General features: G+C 35.4%; 3 protein-coding genes across 4 annotated transcripts; 2 read left to right on the top strand and 1 right to left on the bottom strand.

The window, feature by feature from the left end:
- Window positions 1-1,280: 1,280 nt before the first annotated feature.
- On the bottom strand, window positions 1,281-4,936 carry LOC7467692 (prohibitin-3, mitochondrial). 2 transcript variants are annotated; one of them, XM_002300048.4, is made up of 3 exons: window positions 4,502-4,936; window positions 3,374-3,905; window positions 1,281-1,746 (listed from the first exon to the last, which is right to left on the bottom strand). In XM_002300048.4, the coding sequence occupies exons 1-2, from the start codon at window positions 4,811-4,813 to the stop codon at window positions 3,378-3,380; spliced, it is 840 nt and encodes a 279-aa protein (XP_002300084.2). In that variant the 5' UTR covers window positions 4,814-4,936; the 3' UTR covers window positions 1,281-1,746; window positions 3,374-3,377. The 2 variants fall into 2 exon arrangements, with proteins under 2 accessions (XP_002300084.2, XP_024449423.1); XM_024593655.2 differs by lacking the exon at window positions 1,281-1,746 and adding an exon at window positions 2,373-2,634 and having other exon boundaries at window positions 4,502-4,934.
- A 5,734-nt stretch (window positions 4,937-10,670) lies between these two features.
- On the top strand, window positions 10,671-12,204 carry LOC7456209 (54S ribosomal protein L37, mitochondrial). Its single transcript, XM_024596953.2, has 2 exons — window positions 10,671-10,783; window positions 11,526-12,204. The coding sequence occupies exon 2, from the start codon at window positions 11,548-11,550 to the stop codon at window positions 11,941-11,943; it is 396 nt and encodes a 131-aa protein (XP_024452721.1). The 5' UTR covers window positions 10,671-10,783; window positions 11,526-11,547; the 3' UTR covers window positions 11,944-12,204.
- Window positions 12,205-16,573: 4,369 nt separating this feature from the next.
- On the top strand, window positions 16,574-20,652 carry LOC7467693 (uncharacterized). Its single transcript, XM_024585425.2, has 2 exons — window positions 16,574-18,182; window positions 19,068-20,652. The coding sequence occupies exons 1-2, from the start codon at window positions 17,478-17,480 to the stop codon at window positions 20,394-20,396; spliced, it is 2,034 nt and encodes a 677-aa protein (XP_024441193.1). The 5' UTR covers window positions 16,574-17,477; the 3' UTR covers window positions 20,397-20,652.
- The last annotated feature ends 1,509 nt before the right edge of the window (window positions 20,653-22,161 follow it).

Here is a 22,161-nt window from a genome sequence, read left to right as displayed (position 1 = left end):
AAATTAAAGCATCAAATAAAAAAATTCATCTTTTTTTATGGAAAAGAATTAGGTTAGGCTCATTGCTCGGCCCATAAAGCTATGGCTCACGCCTAGGCCTTTTATTATTTTTAAATTTAATGGGGTAAACGACGCAATCATTTCCAAAAAAAATGATGTTGTCCGCTTAGCCTATAATCCAGTCATTAGTGTGGCTAGAAAAACAAGGTTTTTCTTTTACCCAAAAACTCATTTTCAACCCATTATTGACCTACAAAACCTAAGAAACACCCTATAAACCTCGTTAAACCAATCCATGACCTCTAAAAACACAAAAAAAACGGTCTAAAACCCAAAATCAACCTGAAATCCAAAAATATTCTCAACTCTAGATCTGTTTTTCTAGGTGCTTTCAAGATTAAAAAAAATCTAATTGTAACCCCCTCATCATATAGAATATCTGATACAAAGAACAGCTGTTTTGGTAGCTGAAATCGTCACCACCAACAACTTTCTCTATATATATTGAAATCTGACGACTTTCTCTCTTCTAGAATAAAGTTTAGTATCAAAATGAAAATTTTTAAAAATTACAAAGACCAGCAACCTAATATCTCAAAAAGATAGGGGACAAAAAAGAACTTCCAAAACAAACTTCAAACACGCCCCCTATTCTACTTATTGTTTTCATTTCAGTCATCTGTCTTTTAATTCAACCCTCTCTCCTTAAAAAATATACAATTGGAGGCTAATTTGGATTCAATAGAGCTAAATTACGCAAGATCAAACTTTGCGAACCAAATTAAAAATTAAAAAAAAATGTTGCTCCAATCAACATTGTTTTATAAGAGAGTGAAATATTGTATGAGTAGGCAACCCAGTTTGGTCAATTGGGCCAGTTCTCTTGTCGAAGAGAAGCCAAGATCAAGCTGGAATTACACCTGAGCTGTGTAGAAACTAGCTTGATTCAAAACCAGTGAATTCAGTTCTGTACATATCGTTTGGATCACAGAACACAATATCTGCATCGCAAATGGAGTTGGCAATGACATTGGTAATGGATGAAACGGAAAAGGGTAAGGAGATGAGAAAGAATGCATCTGAAGTGAGGGATAAGATCATGGATGCTGTTAAACTTTAAAAAGATTTCAGGGGGCCTTCTGTCGAAGCGATGGATGAATTCTTGAATGCTTCATTGATGAAGCGAGAGGAGACAAGGAGAGGAGCAGAGAATGGGCTTTAACAAATGAAAATTGATTGCTGGAGTTCGGACACAAAAAGTACTCATCACGAAGTTCTGATTCAAAAAGAAGAAACCAGGTGCCATTCATGCATTTTCGTTTCAACTGGTTGATGTTTCAAGCTCAGTAAATTGACATCAAATTACATCACTTAATTTCACATTAACTAAAGATCTGAGAACGGCGTGCTGAGTAAGTGCAATCGAGCCCCCCAGCACACTACTTGTCAATTGACTCGATTTAGATAACACAGAATCAATCTACCTTCTTGAGTACCTGTGTACATGAACTTAGACACGAAGGAAAACAAGACAAATACCTATTTTTGCAGACTAAAAGGGATGTGTGCTGAAAAGTAGGAGTCAGTGTTATCCACTAGCTAAGGTGGTAAACAATATTATTTAGAATTTTGTCAAATTTTAAATCATTTCCTCCTTTTATTCATATCATAACAGAAGGCTATCCTGATTGCGACATAACAGCTGGGGCCATTAAGAAAATGGTCGTCAAAATACAGAATTATTCCCTGCAAAGATCACAAACACAAACATGTTCAAATACATGGTAATAATCAATCCAAGACATGCAAAGATTCACTGCCAACATTAAGATTAAAATCAAGAATAAATTTTCAAGTAAGAGGAGCCAAGCTTCTCACTTTCACAATACGTAATATAATGTAATGGAAGAACTTGTTCATCACCTTATGTTGTATCAAACATGTAATTATTGTATGGTAAATGCTATATATTATTTGCCTTCAGCGATGACCAAGTATAGCATCCATAACAGTCATCACGGGCAAATCAATTATTATTAAACAGAGAGAGAAGCAAGCAAGTAACTTGTATTGATAGACATTGTTTATACTGTAGTCAAGAGCATCACGTCCACATGTAAATTCATAATAGCTATTCTGCATTGGAAATGAACATTCTCCACAACGCAAGTGATGGTGATGTTAACCTCTGTAGATCATCCACATACCTGCACAATAGCTATGACTACCAAAACCTGTGACCACTCCCTCTCTATAACAGTTATGAATATTTCCATCTAAACAGCTATGTAATCAGATGTTCGAAAATCAAATCTCAAGCATGTATCATGGCAAAGGCCATTGTATCTCAAGCATGTTCAACCACAAAAAAAGGCCACGAACAAGAACCACATTCATTCACCAAATTTTAAGCACACAAGTATTCAAATCCTTGTGAGTTATGAAATAGCTTAGCATAGTCATATAACCAAAATCCATAAGTTTTCCCTTCAACATGACATCCTGCAACTTCTGAATCTTAACAGATTCAGATGATATATGGTCTCTACAAAATCAAAAGATTTATGCTAATAAAGGAAGTAATACTCCAGCAATTCACAATCAGGCAATGCCATTACATCATGCCAGAATACCCTGCAAAAAATATAAAAATGAAATCAAGAGTTATGAAGACAGATCTATAAGTGGAGGTATTCGATGACAATGTGAAGTAGTGGAATTATTGGGCTGAGATCCATGAGCTTATTAAGACTAGCTTGAAAGGAGATTTGAGTGGAGATATTCAATGACAATGTGAAGTAGCAGAATTATTGGGCTGAGATCCATGAGCTTATTAAGACTAGCTTGAAAGGAGATTTGATAACCATGTTTTACACGGAAATAAGATGAATGAGAAACAAAAATGAAACCACAAACAAGCTGACTGGAGGATTTCAGGGTGACGTGAGGAGGCAAAAGCAATGGGAAAGCATTTACACTTATAATCACAAAGCAGCAGCAGCAGCATACTTCCATTGACAACCCACATGTTCAAATGGCAAACACCAAACATCATTCCAACTCCCACATTGAAATCCAAGCACCCAAGTACAGGTACAAAAAGAATTTATATTAATTATACCAAGCAGCAGCATCAAAATTCTATTGTCAAGCCATAAATTCAAGTGGTGAACAGAAAAGATCAATCCCACCCCCACAGGAAAATTCAAGCACCCAAACATAGGGAAAAAAACATTCATACTAATCACCAAGCTGCATCATCAAAACTCCATTGCCAACCCATAGATTCCAGTCGCAAGCACCAAATATCAATCGAACTCCCATAGGTAAATTCAAACACCCAAATGTAAACATGAAAAGAAATAGAAAATACCTATTCACCGGTTTGCATTCAGTGCCAGAAGCATGTTGTTACCACCAGGAAGGTATGCCACGTTGGGTGACTTAGCCAGAGTTGAAGCAATTTCCCTTGATGCTTCAATCCTTCTCAATTCAATCAGCCCCATACCAGCTTTTGTTGTTGCCTCAGAGATCAGCTTAGCGGCATCACTCTCACCTTCTGCCCTGATAATTGCAGCCCTTCTCTCCTGGTCAGCCTTCATGACAACAAACTTGGACCTCTCTGCCTCTTGCTGCGCAACCTGTTTCTGCTCTACAGCCCTTGAGAACTCCACTCCATAAGACAAGTGGGTAATAGCCACATCATCCATCACTATGTCGAAGTCCCTTGCACGCTTGATGAGTGCATCACGGACTAGAGCTGACACCTGGGGACGCTCAGTGAGGAGCTGATCAGCATTGAACTGAGCAACCACAGCCTTCAACACCTCATTGCCAATCGAGGGGAGCACCTTCTCATCATACTCGAGCCCAAGGCGTTGAAAGATATGAGGCAAACGTGACACCTGCTCAAATAACCATTTTTCAGTAAAAATATACACAAGACAAAAATACAATCATACAAATTGACCATGTAAAATCCTGATTCAGTCTGATTTTAGTAAAAGAAAAGGAGTAAAAAAAACCCAGAAGACTTCAGTCCTCACTCAATCTTCAGAACCAAAATCCCAATTCATAATTTAACAGCCCAGCTAAACAATACAATGAAAAGCTAAATTAGTCTCTCTTTCTTTTTGCTAGCAATCTGAACTAAAAACCCATCTCCCTAACTTTTTCTAGCTCACTAAACCATATGAAACGCATATTAAAAACAAAACAAAGGCCCTCTAAAAACCCATCACAAGGACAAACCCAACAACTAAGCAACATGACAATCACAGACAATTCATCTCCTTTCTGTGCTCAATAGCTAAACCAATTAAAACTCATCTCAAACACACCTCACATTTGTGCTACTTAACTAAACCATGCCAAAACACACACAAAAATCCACCTGAAAAATACAAAGAGAAACAACAAAACTATACCTTTACAAAACCATCAAATCTAGCAACATCCATTTCCGTTCATTTCAATCAAAAGCAAATGATTTCGTTATTACCTCAGGACGAGAGAGAACACGGAGGGTAAGATTGACCATCTGAAGATCCTTGGTACCAGAGACAGAAGAGAAAGTGTGAGGTCGTGTACGGATGTCAAAGATAAATGGCTTTTGAAGCCAAGGGATGAGGAAATGAGTCCCTTCACCAATGCTAGTATCAATGACTCCACGGAATCTGTCAAAGAGAACAGCGCGTTGGCCTCCATCGACGGTGTAAAGAGAGGAGTTGAGAATGGTAGCGGCGGCACCAAGACCAAAAGCTGCGCGAGCGACGTTGTTAAGGAAGGAAACTGCTGCTTGGCTGCTACCCATCGTTGAAGACGTGAAGTAGGTGTTTTGGGGGTTTGGAAGAGGTGGTGGGTGGGTCTTAGGGTTTATGACAGCCGTGAGTTTGAGGAGAGGAGAGGTTTTAACATAAATCAATGGGGCGGGTCGGGTTAATTTTGTTTCGGTTGCTGCTTGCTTGACAAGTAAAATAAAAATATATGTTGTTTTAATTTTTTTTCTCTTTTCTGTTTTATTTATTTATTTTGATAGATTGGAATTGTTGTTGTTTTTATGACACATGATATTTTTTAAAAATATTTTTTTATTTAAAAATAATTTAATATATTTTTTCAGTTTTTTTATTTCAATACATCAAAATCATTAGAAAATATTAAAAATATATCAATTTGTTATTCTTTTATATATATATATATATATATATATATATATATATAATCCACTCAAACACAATTCTAAATTATATAAAAAACAATGAGTTAGAGATCTTAAATTTTGGAGTTTTTTATACCATGAAATTCAAACTTTTTTTTTTAGAATTAGCAATTTTAGAGTGTTCAATTAGATTTTTCAAAAGCATAAATAAATAAGAATATAAAAAAATGCACTCACCATTAGATGGCATTGTAGATTTGAACTTGATTTAAATTCTTGAAGAAATTAACTATTCTACATGAGAAGAAATAATCAATTGATATCTTTGAAAAAGAAAATAACACAAACTTTTTTAATAAATAAAAACTCACAAACTCCACTAATGAAAATTAACGGTTAGAAAAATAAAAAACAACTTTTACATTTCTTATAGTTTTTGCATTTTCTTAGAAGAGTAAAATTATATATATGAACTAGAGATGTTAGCTTAGATTGATCTATATAGATGATTTTTTTTTAATAATTACTTTATTTTATAGATAATAACTAAAATATATATATTTTCAATTCAATCCAAAACAAAATTCAAATCTAATATATATATATATATATATATATATATATATATATATATATATATATATATATATATATTCTAGTTGTTAGGATTCCTTTATTTCAGGATTTATTCCTGGATGTTCTAATAACCCTCTTATCTTTGAGGGACAAGTTGGTTTTTATGTTTCTGATCTAGTCATTTACCACGATTCTAGGACCTGTATAATTGTGGGTTGTTATCTTATTTTCTGTTGTATGTAAGGTTATTTAATAGTAATGGTTGTTGTTTAAGTTTTATATGAACTTCTCCTGAGTTTACCAGTGCAATCATACTTTGTAATCATATTTCGTATTAACAAAACTTTTGATAACTCAGTTCATTTTTAACATCTCATATCAAAGCTTTATCATGGGGCCTAACCAACATCTGCAATTATAGTTATCAGTGTGAAAGAACAAGAACATGGCATTTGAGAATAGTTTTATACAACCTGTCATTCTAAGGTTCGATGGGCACTATGATCATTGGAGTATGTTTATGGAGAATTTTCTGTGTTTTAAGGAATATTAGAATTTGTTAGAGACATGTATCAATGTAGTAGCAAGAGGAGCTGATTCTAGTGACACGTAAATGAAGGCACTAAAGGAGTAGAAGTTGAAAGACTTAAAGGCCAAGAACTATTTGTTCCTAGCCATTGATCGTTCGATCCTGGAAATGATCTTGAAGAAGGACACTGCGAAGGATATATGGGATTCCTTGAAACAAAAGTATGAAGGAATAGCACGTGTGAAGCATACTCAATTGCAGGCACTTCAAAAGGAGTTTAAAGTACTGCATGTGAAGATTGGAGAAACTGTCAATGATTACTTTGGAAGGACGCTCATTATAACTAATAAGATGAGAATTCATGGAGAAAAAATAGAGGATATGATGATAATTGAGAAAATTTTAAGGTCTATGACTTTAAAATATAATTATGTTGTCTGCTCGATTAAAGAGTCGCATGACTTAGATGTTTTATTCATTGATGAGCTTCAGAATAGTCTTCTAGTGCATGAACAAAGAATAAGTCGATATGTTGTGGAAGAACAAGCTCTCCAAATAACTTTTAGAGTTCAACAAGAAGGACGAGGTGGTGGTCATAGCTCCTATCATGGAAGAGGAAGAGGAAGGGGTAGATTTGGGTTCAACAAATCTATCCTAAAATGTTACAACTGTAATGAGCTAGGACATTTTCAATAGGAATTTCATAAGAAAACCAGCGACTCTAAGGCTAACTTTGCATAAATAAAAGAAGAAATGTTGTTAATGGCATAGGTAGATGTTAAGGAATATGAGATTAAGTATATTTGGTTTCTTGATTCTGGATATAGCAATCATATGTGTAGCAGAAGGGAAGTATTTATCAAAATGGATGGCAATTTCCAATAGTCAATGAAGTTGGGAAATGACTTCAGTCATAATGTATAAGGTAAAGGCAAGGTGGGAATAGAGGTGCATAGGATCGTGCATATAATTATATGAGTTTTCTTTGTACCTGAGTTAAAAAATAATTTGTTGAGTATTGTTCAACTACAAGAAAGGGTACTCGCAATGCTCATGCAACATGAAAAATGTAAGTTTTTCATCCTGGAAAATGTCTAATTCTTGAAACTGAGATAACATATAATAGGATGTTTGCCTTGGTTACTTGTTGCCCACTAAAGGAACAAAATTGTCTCTCCATGACAACCATATATTAAGCAAATCGTTGGCATTGTCGATATGGGCATTTAAGTTGGAATGGACTGACAGTGCTACAACAAAAGAATATGGTTAAAAGGCTACCAAAGTTCAAAGCTCCTCAGAAAGTATATAAATACTGCCTTGTGAGAAAGCATCATCGTGATTTGTTTCCAAGGGAAAGTGTGTGGAGAGCTTCCAAGATACTACAATTGATATATTCTGATATATGTGGTCCAATAAGTCCAATCTTAAATAGTAAGAAGAGATATCTCATCATTTTTATTGATGATTACAATAAAAGAACTTGGGTTTATTTTCCAGTGGAGAAATCAGAAGCCTTTGCTATGTTCAAAATGTATAAAGCTAGAGTGAAGGAGAAAACATGAGCATTTATAAGAGGCTTGAGGACAGATTGAGGAGGTGAGTTCACATCACATGAATTCATAATTTTTTGCAGTAAAAATGACATTCACATATAGATGACGGCTGTCTACACTCCCCAACAAAATGATGTTGCTAAAAGAAAGAATCGCACTATCATGAATATGGTTCGGTGCATGTAATCAAAGAAGCAAATTCCAAAGACTTTCTAGCTAGAAGCAGTGAAGTGGACAATGTATGTGTTTGATCGAAATCCAACTCTTGTTATGAAAAACATGACACTTGAAGAAGCTTGGAGTGAGCGCAAACCATCAATTAATCACTTTAGAGTCTTTGGTTGTCTATCTCATGTATATGTACCTGATAGCAAAAAAATGAAACTTGATGATAAAAGCCTTAAATGTATATTGTTGGGGTAGGTCAAGAATCAAAAACTTATAGATTGTTTGATCCCATTTCACAAAAAATTATTGTAAGTCAAGATGTGGTTTTTGAGGAAGATCAACATTGGAATTGGGATGACAGTCATGAACATGCTATTTTAGCTAAAGGATCTGAAGCTAATAAAGATATGGAAAACAATGAGTATAATGATAGTGATTCATTAGAAACAGGAGATATCACGAATGAAGGCAGTGCAATTAAAGAGGGATAAACTCAAAGACCACCAATTTGGATAAAAGATTATGAAACTGGTGAAGGTATTTCTCATAAAAAAGACATGAATTTGGCTCACCTAGCCTTGTTTACTAATGGTGATCCCACTACTTATAATGATGTTGTAAAGAGTAAGAAGTGGAACAAGAAATGGATCAAGAAATAAAAGCAATTGAGAAGAATGATATATGAGAATTGAGTGATCTGCCATCATGGGGGAAATTATTGGAGTAAAGTGGGTTTTGAAAACAAAACTAAATGAAAAGGGGGAGGCAGACAAGTACAAGGCTTGGCTTATTGCCAAGAGATATAGTCAAAATAATATGGAGTGGATTTTTCTGAAATGTTTACACCAATAGCTCAAAGTGGTTATTTCCCTTGCTATATACAAGAGTTGGAAGATCTACCAACTTGATGTCAAATCAGTTTTTCTGCATAAAGAGATTAATGAGGAAGTTTTTGTTGAACAACCACCTGGTTATGAACAGAAGGGGAGCAAATCCAAGGTATATCATCTTAAAAAGGCATTAAATGGAATCAAGCAGGCTTCACAGGCATGGTACAGTCAATAGAATCGTATTTCATCAATGAGGGTTTCGATAAATGTCTTTACGAGCATACATTGTTCATCAACACAACCAATGAAGGTAAAATTTTACTTGTATGCCTTTATGTTGATGATCTTATATTCACTAGGAATGATGAGTTATTGTTCAAGCAATTTAAAATGTCTATGATGATTGAGTTTGATATGATTGATCTAAAAAAAAAAAGGTATTTCCTTGGAATTGAAGTGGTGCAGACAATAAATGACATATTTATTAGTCAACAAAAATATGCACAAAAAGTGTTAGAAAGGTTTAACATGGATCAATGCAACTCGGTGTATAATCCTGTGGTTCTTGGATTTAAACTTACTTGTGATGAAGAATGAGTGAGAGTTGACAACACCCTTTATAAACAAATGGTTGGGAGTCTCATGTTCTTAATAGCCACACGTCATGATCTTATGTTTATTGTAAGTCTAATTAGTAAGTACATGGAGCATCCTACTGAGTCTCATTTATTGGCAGCTAAAAGAATTTTAAGGTACGTGAAAGACACTATTGGTTTCAAGGTATTCTACAAGAAGGGAGGAGATGAAGAACTTATTGACTACACGAACAATGACTATGCTGGTGATCAAGATGACAAGAAAAGTACCTTAGGTTATGTCTTTATGATGAATTCAGGAGTAGTTTCATGGCCCATGAAGAAGTAACCAGTGGTTACTCTTTCCACTACTAAAATAGAGTTTATTTCTGTAGCTTCAAGTGCATATTAAGTGGTGTAATTAAGAACAATTTTAAAAAGTTTAGGTTTGAGATAAACTGGTCCGATAGTGATTTTTTGTGATAATGTCTTAACCATTAAGCTTTCAAAGAATCCGGTAATGCATGGTCATAACAAGCACATAGATATACAATTTTATTTTCTTCGAGATCTCATCAAAGATGGGATAGTGGAGCTGTTGCATTGTTTTACTCAAGAGCAGATGGTAGACATCATAACAAAGCCGTTAAAGCTTGAAGTGTTTCTGAAGTTGCGAGATTTAATGGGTGTTTACGAATACCCTGGAATAAACTTAAAATCAATGATATTCATTTCAAGGGAGGATGTTGAAGTTGTCAAGATTCTAGTAGTTAGGATTCATTTATTTTAGGATTTATTCCTGGATGTGTTAATAACCCTCCTATTTGTGATGGACATGTTGATTTTTCTATTTTTTATCTAGTTATTTACCACGATTCTAGAGGTTGTATAATTATGGGTTGTTATCTTTTTATGTATGCAAGGCTATTTAATAGACACGGTTATTGTTTAAGTTTTATACGAACTTCCCCTGAGTTTACTGGTGCGAGTTTAGTAGTGTAATAATACTTTGTATTCATAAAACTTATGATAACTCAGTTCAATTTTAACAACACACACGAGGCGTAAGCGTGTCTATTTTTGAATATATTTTATTTTATTTTATTTTATTTGAGGGATAAAGTATAAAAACCAGTGGTAGATATGCATAGTCTCAGTTAGCAAAACATTCTAGTAAAAAGTTGAGGCCCATTCTTTTCCAATGGAAATGTTGGGCTAAAAGCCTCTGATTAGAAGACTCAAGGTGGGCTTTGTAAGTTAGTGAGCCCAGTTTAAACGCCATCAAGCATCAAGAGCTGGTTAGGGCTTATTCTCTTCCCTCAGTCACCCTCTCGGCATCAACGGCAACTCTGTCAGAAGATTTTGATCTCCTTTACTGGCACTACCAGGTACCATTCTACTTTACTGCTGAGTTACTTAGTGCTTAGTTATCATGATCTTGTGCTTCTCAGCTTTCTAAATGAATTTGGATGCTTGCTAGAGATTTACTTGAGATTTCTATAGTAGTAGAAATGGAAAATAAGGTTTTTTTTTTTTTTTTTCATTTGGAAACTAAAATAGGGGTTTTTGTTTTCATCCAAGCAGCATCCTGGCTAAGACTTTAGGAGGGTTTGCAGTTCTTGTGTCGTGTGATAAAAGAAAAAGGAAAGAAAAATACTGAGCAACCCCTTCTTTGTAATTCCATAGCTGCAGTTTGAATATTACGTCGAAAGAAAAATTAGGAGCAACCCCTTCTTTGTAATTCCATAGCTGCAGTTTGAATATTGCGTCTCCCTTCTTTGCAGCCACTCTGAATGTATGCAGTTGTAGAAAAATGTAATTGAGGCAATTATAGATTGTATTTGATAAAGGGAAATAACTATTTTTAGAGAATCCCTGTTTTTTGTTCTTTGTAATTTGATTTTTTTTATCTGCTTAGAATGTCCCCTGAGCTCCTGTGAGAACGTGGGAATGGGGTTTGTACTGGGACTTCATCATGAATTTAAGTTGGCATCTTTTAAGTAAAGCAATACCACATTGAGTAGAAGTTAGAGATATGCTAAGTTGTGGTTTTGTGAAAGTGTGTACTTATATATGAATGTGAATGAGATCTTATTTGTTTGGATGTTTTTCTCATTGTGTTTGTGAAAGTTGGTGTTGCAGGGTTAAAGTTATGGCAATGAACTGCATTAAATCTTTGAGAGGTATCGTGATTACTAAGGAGGCAGTGGGGATCGTGGATCGACGAACATTTTCTGCTGGGGCAAAAAAGAAAGGTGGCAAAGGGGGAGCAGCAGCTGATGCTCCAAAAGCATCATCGCTGGGTAAAGAAGTCAAGTCTACAACTACAGTTGGTGCCAATATTCTCAAGGATGGAACAGATCCCAAGGTCTTGGACGATTCTGAATACCCTGATTGGCTATGGCGATTGCTTGATAAACGTCCAGCATTGAGTGAACTGAGAAGGAAGAATATTGAAACTCTCCCATTCGAAGATCTCAAACGCTTTGTCAAGCTGGACAACCGGGCAAGAATCAAGGAAAATAACTTTTCTAAGGCCAAGAACTGATAGAAATAAATCCGCAAGATATATTGTCTCTTTGTCAAGTACGATCCATCCTTCTCTTCTTGGATTCCTTGATGTGATTGAGTTGCATGTGCAAAATGATGAAATGGAACTCGCGGGATGCATAAATGTTTTAACATGTGTATGTAGTACCTGCCCCAGTACTTTATCTTTTATACTCTCTATCTTTTCATTGGGACATTTTTAGCTGTTTAAAAGAGCATAATCCATCATATTTAATGGATAAAGGATTTTGATTGTTGACTTGCCACTGTTACAACCTCTACCATGTTTTTTCTTTTACTTGATTGCTATAATGAGGTTTCTTCCTGAATAAACGGAAAGAAATTACAATGAGACTACTGTATATTGGCTTTTTATTCTTTTCACCAGACAGCAGTGCCTCATTGCTTGGTCAGAGAATTGCAACCTCGACTTTTAACTGTTTCACTTTATGAAGTGATTGCCATATACCGTGTTTTGGTTAATTACAATGTGGGGTGGTGGTAAATTATGCAGTATCATGGCAGGATGCCTCGCAATTCAGCTGAGCCATGGACATGCATTATGAGTTTTTTCGTTTTCATATGTATCATCTCATTCAATTCGTGGCATGTGTGTGCTTTTGTAGTTTTGCAGAGCAGGACCCATTAGGCATATGGTATGTTTAAATTGCGATCAAGTTTGATGTTCAGATTGCGAAACACTTTCAAAAACCTCTTGCTGAGATAGTTTGTAGTCGGACAGATGTTTTGGCCTAACATACGGAGCCACCCTTTCAGAGGGAAGCAGTAGCTTTCATCGGTTGTTGGGTTCCCATCTGTTTGTTTCTGCATCGACATGAAAAACAGGAGTAGGGTTTGCTTCAACTCATGCAATTCAAGTTCATTGATTTATACAGTTGGGCCCAAACGTTGCCATTGAACTTGATAGGTGGAAGCCACCTCTTGTTGCCTCCCTACCCAACTTAGCAGAGGTGATTATATCCTTTTTCTATTAACTTATACGCCGAGTGGTGCATGCATATCCCTTTTCTCTTGAATCATAACTTGGTGGCCCTTCTTTGATAATGAATTGGTGTACGACAGTCTTGAGATTTTTATTATTTACCGAACTTTTCCTTTTGCATAATGTAGAGAAAAGTGTGATATTGGAACAGGTAATTATGATCACAATAATCCTTTTATCTTTATAATCTAGTGGCCCAGGTATGTCGTTGGCCCTTGTCCTTTTATTTTTGTGTTCGAAATTGTGGATGTGCATATGGTTTTGATGTGCTGTTATTAAAAATAAAAAATTATTTTAATATATTTTCAAGGAAAAATATTTTTAAAAATTAAGGAGGGGGTGTTTTGCCTGGAATTTTAAAAAATCTTGATTTTTTGATTTTTTTTTTATATTTTGATGGACTATATTAAAATTAAATTTTTAAAAAATAAAAATAAATAATTTTAAAATATTTACAAATAAAAAGTACGTTAAAAACCACAGATACAAATATCTAGCACGGCTATGGACGGGGGACCAGGCTGGCTTGTGATGCAATGGAGATTGTCATGCCTTGCTTTATGCCATGTGAAGACGAGGGGTTCGGCACTCCCATTGTATCGTAGACAACGCAAGAAATAGACCAGTGGAAGTAAGAGCAGATGAAAAAGAAAAGGTCGGGGAAGAAAGAAAATGATACGAGCAGGGAACTGATACTTGACAGAACATGCATTATTGTGGTTAAATAAAGATGGCAACCCACCCTCTGTACAGGCCTTTGAATTATGGCACCCCAAAAAGTTAAAGCTGCCTCTCTCACATGGCCATCTTCGCTTTTAGAGCTGATGAGTGATCAAGTAGTTGGACTTGGAACTTTCATGGAACCTTGCCATTACAGCTCACCAAATCTCAAACGAAATCCTTGCATGCGCAGCCCAAACCCCAACAAGATTTAGCTGGGAGTTAAATCATCAAGCCTAAATTCCCAACTGGACAATTTATTCAGCAAATTTTGGTCCCCAGCAAGGCTCTCTGCTCGCATGGCTGTCGTAGTAGCTAGAGGATGGTGCCATGGTGGAGTGGAAACATGAGCTATGAGACTCTGGCTGACCGACCATGGAGAAGACGGTGCGCTAGAGGGAAGATAAAGAAATAATTAAGGGAGACCGGAGATCAATCAGGGGGGCCAGAGATCGATTAGGGGATCAAAATCATAACTTGTACCTAGAAGGCTTGATCCTCTCACATGGATTCCTTTTGGAAATAAACTGTATATTGTCTCCAAGAAGCATCATTTCAGTTGTACTATTTTCTTCAAGCCTGTAATGATTTTATCGACTGTTCATCGTGCACTGTTTCATCAAGTGGTTTTTTTCTTTGGACGGGGATGCGTAAGCTGGGTTTTAAATCGATTTACCGGCAAAACTGAGTTTAATATCAGTAATATTATTTAAATCTTAGATCTTTTTGCAAAGAAAAAAAATAAAATACATGGAGAAACTAATTAAGTAAAAGATTAAAATGGATAAAGGTTTTGCACAGTGCAAATGATGGACTTCAATAGTTCTTTTTTCTTTTAGTTATTGATTTTTTATCTCTTTGATTAGGTCATTTTTCATGGCAATTTCTCCTAATTTATTAATAAAAAAACAAGATTAAAAGACAAGTATCAAAATCAATAATTAAAAACACAAGATTTTTTTAGCTTGTTTGATTATTTCACTTCGATATTTTATTTTTGTTGTTATATAATTAAATGAATATGTTTTTTTTTAAATGAACTTATTAAACTATAAGGAGGTCAAGACATGTTTTTTATAAATTTTTCATGTTGCTTTTAAATTCATCAAGTCAACTCGCTTAAATCAAGTAGATTTCTTTAATGGTTTAATTCAAAATTCAAGCTAGATAAGAATTCAAGAATCAAGCTAGAAAGGTTTAAAAATTACTAATAGAATCGAGTTTGATGGAACGTACAAAAAATTGCTCGCAACAGCACACAAGAATTATGTTTTTTTTAATGTTTTTTTAATATAATCTTATTAAAATTATTAGGAACTTTTTAAAAGTAAAACTTGATTTAGAAACAATAATTATGATTTATTTATAGCTATAAAATATGTTCACAACACCTTAATTTTTTTATTATTATTGAAAAAAAGGGGTAGGATCCTTTGCATAGCATTAACAACCTATCTAGTGCTATAAAAGCAATTGGAGCACGGATTCATCAATCAATCAGACGACCTCCTAAAGTGGTCTGGCTATATAAGTTCAATTGAAATTACTAAATTAGTATAGTAAGTCTCTCCTTCGAAATTGATTGTGTTTTTTATTAAAAAAAAATGTGGGTTTTTAACTGAAATCTTTTAGCAGTAACATAAGCTCAACAAAACAATTAAATTGAAATTAATTAGATTAGTTGGTCCACAAATACTTGGTCCTTCTTGGCCTTGTAGCACATAGGTTTTTTTGTTATGCCACCATTGTTACGGAATCCAGACCTTGTGGGGGTCAAATTTCATAAAAAATAAGAGGTGAAATTAATCTAGTAAAAAACCTGTGTGATTGGTAAAATCAATTAACTTTTTTTTTTTAAAAAAATTTAGATCATTCAATTAATAACTTTATTTTCTAAAAATTTATCACCGCTGATTCAATTAAAAAAAAGTCGGTCAACAATAATTATCTGGGAGCACATATGGTAGGCAGATCAAAGAGTCGGTTGCAAAAGCAGCCGACCATTTCATAACTAGTAAACTAATAAGATTTTGCATGAATTATTGAGCGCTGATTACTCAAATTCTGGAGACTAATGTTGTTAAATGGGGTAAGTAATATTTTTCTAAAAACACATCAACATAATGACTAGATAGTGTTTGGAAATATGATTGAATTTATATATATTTTTTTAAATTATTATTTTGTTTTTTTAAAAATATTTTTAGATTATTTTAATATGTTGATGTCAATAATAATTTTTTTAAAATTAAAAAATTATTATTTTGATACATTTCCAAGCAAAAAACACTTTAAAATTTAAAGTGTGTTTGGAAACGCAATGCAATCCATATTCCCTCGGATTTTAAATTTTGTTTTGTTTAAAATAAATATCTTTTTATGTTTTCATATTATTTTTATGTACTGTTATTAAAATTTTTTTTTAAAAATTAAAAAAAATTTATTTAAATATATTTTTAAACAAAAAAATATTTTAAATTATTATCCTACAATTTCAACATGCGAGAACCACCACTTTCTCCAGCTTTGTCTTGGTAGCGTAATCAACATTCCAAAGACCATAACAATAAGTAAATTATAAGCCTCTTTTGATATTAATAGTTTAAGATTTATTTTTTCTTTTAGCATATTCTCTCATATTGGTTTTTTAAATGATTAAAGTTAAATATTTTCTAATCTAATTTTAAATTAATCATTAATCTTGAAATCTATGTATTTCTTGAATCATTCATGTTGACCTGTGTATTTACAAGAAATTAAAGATTTAAATCCTAAATGATGAAGTGTAAACAAATTCATTTGCCAGGATATATGTACATGATGTGAAAAAGATAAGATTTAGCTTAGCTTAGCTTAGCTTTATTATTATTAATAATAATATTATTATTACACCCACTTCTATCTGTGTACTGTAAAAGTTTCATTCCATTGATTAAGTTTGGTACCACCATTACCATCACTCCAAAGCCCAAAGAAAAAGCTGCAAAAACATCTCTCTGTGTGCCCATACATCACCATCATCATTATAATACTCTTTTGGGTCTAAATCTTTTCCTGTTTACCACCATAAAAAGTTGCAAGTTCTGTTGAAAACACATATAATCTCCGTCTTGTTGTCTTCTGAAAACAGCTTGGTTCTTGGCTTTAATGCTTTATATGCTACCTTTTATATCTAGACTTGCATGTTACCTTTTCTGGGTTCTCTTTGTGTGGGGAATGATTTCTGTTTCCCTTCTCGTATAATCTTAGCTGGTTAGTAACTATTGTGATAGGTGCCCTCTATTTTCTTTCCATGTGGCTCTTTTCTTGTTCTGGTTCCTTGTCTTTGTCAGACTTGTAATGAGTTTTGATGCAGGTGGTTCAACTGCTTGAGTTATTGTTAAACAGATCTTCTTAGTCCCTGGTTAGGCTTTTTAGCTGCTTTTTTTTGTCTTTATCTTTTTTTTTTTTGCATGTGGTTATTCCCTTCTTGTTTCGTAAGTTTTAGCCCTCTCAAGTCTTGTTAGTTCATAAAATTACTTGTTGATCTTGTTCTGTTGCCTTTAGTTCAGCAGATTCTGTCCTGTGCTTCCAGTCTTGAGCTGGGATTTTCCTTTCTGCCTTTGAAGTACTTTTCCTGCTTTACTACTCTCCTCAGTTGCTCACAGTGTGATAGATGTTTAGCTGACAAGACAGCTTGTTGCCATTTTAAGCTGCCTTGAATTCTGTTTCATAAGGACACTGATCAACTTGCATAAATTTTTTGTCTTTCCACAATAATCTTATCAACCTTGCATTCGTGACTTGATTGTGGTTCTCTAATTGTCAATATGCCTCCTACATATTTTCCTCTTCGATGGGAGAGTACAGGAGACCAGTGGTGGTTTGCCTCTCCCATTGATTGGGCAGCTGCTAATGGTCACTATGACTTGGTAAGAGAGCTCCTTCGAATTGATAACAATCACCTCATCAACCTTACGTCTCTCAGGCGGATTCGCCGCCTTGAGTCTGTGTGGGATGATGAGGAACAGTTTGATGATGTTGCTAAATGTCGCTCTCAAGTTGCAAGAAAACTTTTCCACGAGTGTGAATCCAAGAAGGGGAAGAACTCTCTCATCCAAGCTGGCTATGGTGGATGGCTTATGTACACAGCTGCCTCGGCTGGAGACTTAAGTTTTGTTCAAGAACTTCTTGAAAGGAACCCTTTACTTGTTTTTGGTGAGGGAGAGTATGGAGTTACTGATACACTCTATGCTGCTGCCAGGAGTAAGAACTCTGAGGTTTTTAGGCTTATTTATGATTTTGCTATCTCTCCAAGGTTTTTGACAGCTAAAGGAGAATTTGAGGAGCACATAGGAGAAATTCCGTCTCTTTACAAGTGGGAGATGATGAACAGGGCTGTTCATGCCGCTGCTAGAGGAGGGAGTTTGACCATTTTGAAGGAGCTCCTAAGTAATTGCACTGATGTTCTGGCCTACAGAGATAAGCAGGGCGCAACGATCTTACATGCTGCCGCCGCCAGAGGGCAGGTTGAGGTGAGGCTCTAACTAACGTGTTCAAGTTGAGATTTGTTATGCCATTTATTGAACTAATTCTGATTACAATCTTACATTGTTAATAGCAAGCTGATCTGTTGTTTTTCTCTTCCTATGAAGTGAAATTAGAGGCTCCACACAATTCATAACCTTGTATTGCAGTTGACATCAAATTTATACTCTGTGTGAAGTTTCTTTTCTTTCTAGTGGACTTTCTGTTGAATTTTTAAGTAGTATTTAGTATTCAAAATGGCGAACAAAAAACAGGTGATATTGAAGGGCTCATCTAGATCCTGTCTATCATTAATGTACATTTCCTGTTAATTTTATTGTTGATTGAGAAGTAAGGTTTTTTTTTTTCCCTTTATCCATGCTTAGTGTCCCAAGAAGAGGCATGAAAGGAGTACAACATACCTCAGTTTTTGATCTCCCAGTGAGACTGTAATATAACCATCATGTGATGAATATTTTGACAAGTGTTCAATTGAATATGTGTGGTTCCAAATTAGTTATCTGAAGTTAAATGGATAATTGTTTGTACTATAGATTTTTTGCATGTATGCCCATAAATCTTGTAACACGATGATCCAGGATACGCATCATAGAGTTTAGTTCATACATCAAACCAAGCAACTCATTTAAACCTCACAGTGAGTAAATTCCCATATTAAATGCTCATCATGGGTGATGATAAACAGTTAGATCATCGCTCTTGGTTTTGAAACATTATGCATAATGCCATTATTATCCCCTGAAATTATCTTGTGAAAATATTATCAATGATGAGATCATGATGTGTTCTTTTGTGAATGAGTAAACTCCAACATCCCAATTTGGCAACTACTGGATCTTTTAAGCTTATAAGCATTTCTGCTCTTTATGCAGGTAGTTAAAGATCTTATAGCATCCTTTGAAATCATGAACTCCACAGACAATCTGGGGAACACAGCATTGCACATTGCTGCTTACAGGGGCCAATCATCAGTTGTTGAAGCTTTGATTGTTGCATCCCCCTTATTGACCTCTTCAATAAACATTGCTGGAGAAACTTTTCTCCACATGGCAGTGTCTGGCTTCCAGAATCCTGCTTTTAGAAGATTGGATAGGCAGATTGAGCTGATGAAGCAGTTGATGAGTGGTAAAGTTTTCAAAATGGAAGATATCATAAATGCTAAAAACAATGAGGGAAGGACTACTCTTCACATGGCCATTATTGGGAATGTTCACTCTGATCTAACAAAGCTCCTGATGTCTGCAAGATCTATAAATGTCAATGTTCGTGATGCAGATGGCATGACCCCACTTGATCTCCTTAGGCAACGGCCACATTCTGCATCATCAGATATACTAATGAGGCAACTCATTTCAGCAGGCGGAATATTTGGTTGTCAGGATTATACTACAAGAAGAGCCATTGCTTCTCGCTTAAAGATGCAAGGCAATGGAGGCAGTCCAGGATCTTCATTTAGAATCTCTGACAATGAAATATTTTTGTACACGGGCATTGAAATTGCCTCTGATGCCTACGCTGATCCAGCCACAGCAGGAGTGAGTCCATCCTCATCTGAGTTGAGTCACCCTGACCAAACCAATGACAACCAGGGCTCAGCACTTCATAAGAGAAGAGATTCTTTCAATTATGCAGCTCAGCAATTGAAAAGGGTTCTCCAATGGCCCCGGCTGAAGGATAAAAAGCCAGAAAAATTAAGGAAATCAATCGATCAGGGTTCGGTGGCTTCAGGCAAGAAATGCAGTGGTTCAGAGGAAACTCCAACCCCACTTCGTCAGCGATTTTCAAATGCTTCATCCATTCCAAACAACAAGAGGACGCTTTCTGTCAGGAGTAATCAGTCTAGTCCAACAGCCAAGAAGAAGTTAGCCTCAGGGATGATGCATGGTGTTATGCAGGGCTTGCCACAAATAACTATCCCAGGTCGATCACGCTCAAGTTCATTTTCAAAATCATCCATTTCTTCTCCTAGTTCATTGGACAAACAGAAAGGTGTGTTTATTGAAAGTGATGTCGCTGGGCCATCTACTTCCAATAGATTATTCGATGATGGAACGCCAAATGTGAAAGAGAAAGAAGGCTCGACCAGTAAGAAGTTGAGGAGCCAGTATTTTTGTTTTGGTGCTGCAAGTCTGTCAGTGAAAACACCAGTGAGCAGGCACCGCAGCCAGGGTTCCAATCCTTCTGTTCTTTCAGTGGCTTGATTAAATCAGGTAGTTCAGTTGTTAAACAATGTAAGGAGACAGCTGACCAGATTGATGCAAGCACAAAATCAACTAACAAGGAAGAAGATTAGCAAGTCCTCTAGTTGGTCCAGTTTGCCTTTCATCGTAGAATGTTTCCTTGTTTGTTAAGAGTAGGTTATGTAAAAATGTACTTGAAAAGAACTGCTCCTTTGAACTACATCTCGTGTTCTATCCGCAGAAAATTAGTGATTAAGACATCTGACGCCTTTGAGAAGTTACACCTTCATTTACTTCTGGTAGCAAAGTAGGAGCAGTTATCATTGTCTTCTGGGATCCGAACCATTTCTTTCAAGAAGATGACAGAAAGAGAGGTTGGTTTTGTTTCTGGTCATCAGAAATACGAGAAAAGAGATGGAAAGAAGCATTTAAAATATGTCTAGGAAAGCAAAACCTACCATTGATTTTAGACGTGAGTTGTGTTGTCGTTTCTATTGTCAAGTTATTCACGTAAATTGAGCTATTGTCAAGTGATTGAAACAGCCTGAATTTGTAACCTAGAAGCATTAACCCAATGAAGAAGCAGTTGGACAATGGGCAATATCTTCAAGTCCAAGATCTGTTTGTTCTGTGCATGGACAAACTGGTTCATGATCTTGCTGTTATATTGTGCATGGACAGATAGTCTTAAAAGTTAAATGGAATGCTGCAATTTAAAGGGAAGTACAGCCTACAGACCATATGAAACGGGGGAAATATTAGACGGCAATACGTCTCATGCAGCTGAGTTGAATCAGGGCTGTCCAGTACTCCAATTATGCAGAAGCACCTTGACTGCGTAAATACTGAAGACAATTTAACTAGCAGTTTTACTTCTGAAGATTCCACCACAAGTAATGCTAGAAAGCTTGCCAGTTCCTCGGTTTTTTCCTTTTCTTTATTTCCGGTTTAATTACAAAGTCCATTATTAATATACTAAAAATCACTAGTGGCGCATGCTCCAAAAAGAAAAATTAAAAACATTAGTAGCATCAAGTCTCTCATGACCTCTCTCATTCTGCAAGAAATCTACACTATATCCTTGTGGGTAAAAGAATGCCTGAATATGATGCCAAGTATTTTACTAGACAATAAGCATGAAGGGTTGACTTGTTGTTCGAAGTTATTAGATTTGAATTTTAGGTTACACACACACACACACACACACACACAAACACCATATGGATGTGAGAGCTGGTGATATCGAATGTCTTCAGTGTGTTCTTATGAATGTTTACGTTCCAATGAGGAACTAGTTTGTGAAGATCTATGGCAGCAATTTCTAATATCATTGGAAGATGTTTGTGTCAGGATTCGTGGCTGGTGATTTTATCGAGTTTTGATGCCAGGGAGCATGCTGATGGCCTGTATTTGGTGCTTCTATACCTGGATTTGATGATTCTAATTAAGCTTTGCAAACAACTTCACCACTGATATGTCCTCTTTGCCTTGCATTTTCTTACCTCATGATCAGCTTCTGGCTTGTGTGTGTGAGCTTGAGAGGAAGATAGTCTGCCAAGAGTTATTACTTTGGTTGTTTTTTTCTAGCACCTCGTATTTTCATTTCTTTGATGCGGAGATCCTTTCTGATGTCCTGAGTTATGATGTAAGGATAGCTAGTTTAGGCTTTGGATAATGTTAATACCATTCTCTTTTAATTTATTCATTAATAAAATTAATTATCCTATTAATAAATTTATGATCCGAAGCAAATATTTATGAAGCCAATGGGCTGGCTTAAATCACC

The sequence above is a fragment of the Populus trichocarpa genome, chromosome 1, assembly GCF_000002775.5.
Source record: "Populus trichocarpa isolate Nisqually-1 chromosome 1, P.trichocarpa_v4.1, whole genome shotgun sequence".
Taxonomy (NCBI): Eukaryota; Viridiplantae; Streptophyta; class Magnoliopsida; order Malpighiales; family Salicaceae; genus Populus; species Populus trichocarpa.
Note: the sequence above shows the minus strand (reverse complement) of the source record. Positions and strands in the feature narration are given on the sequence as shown.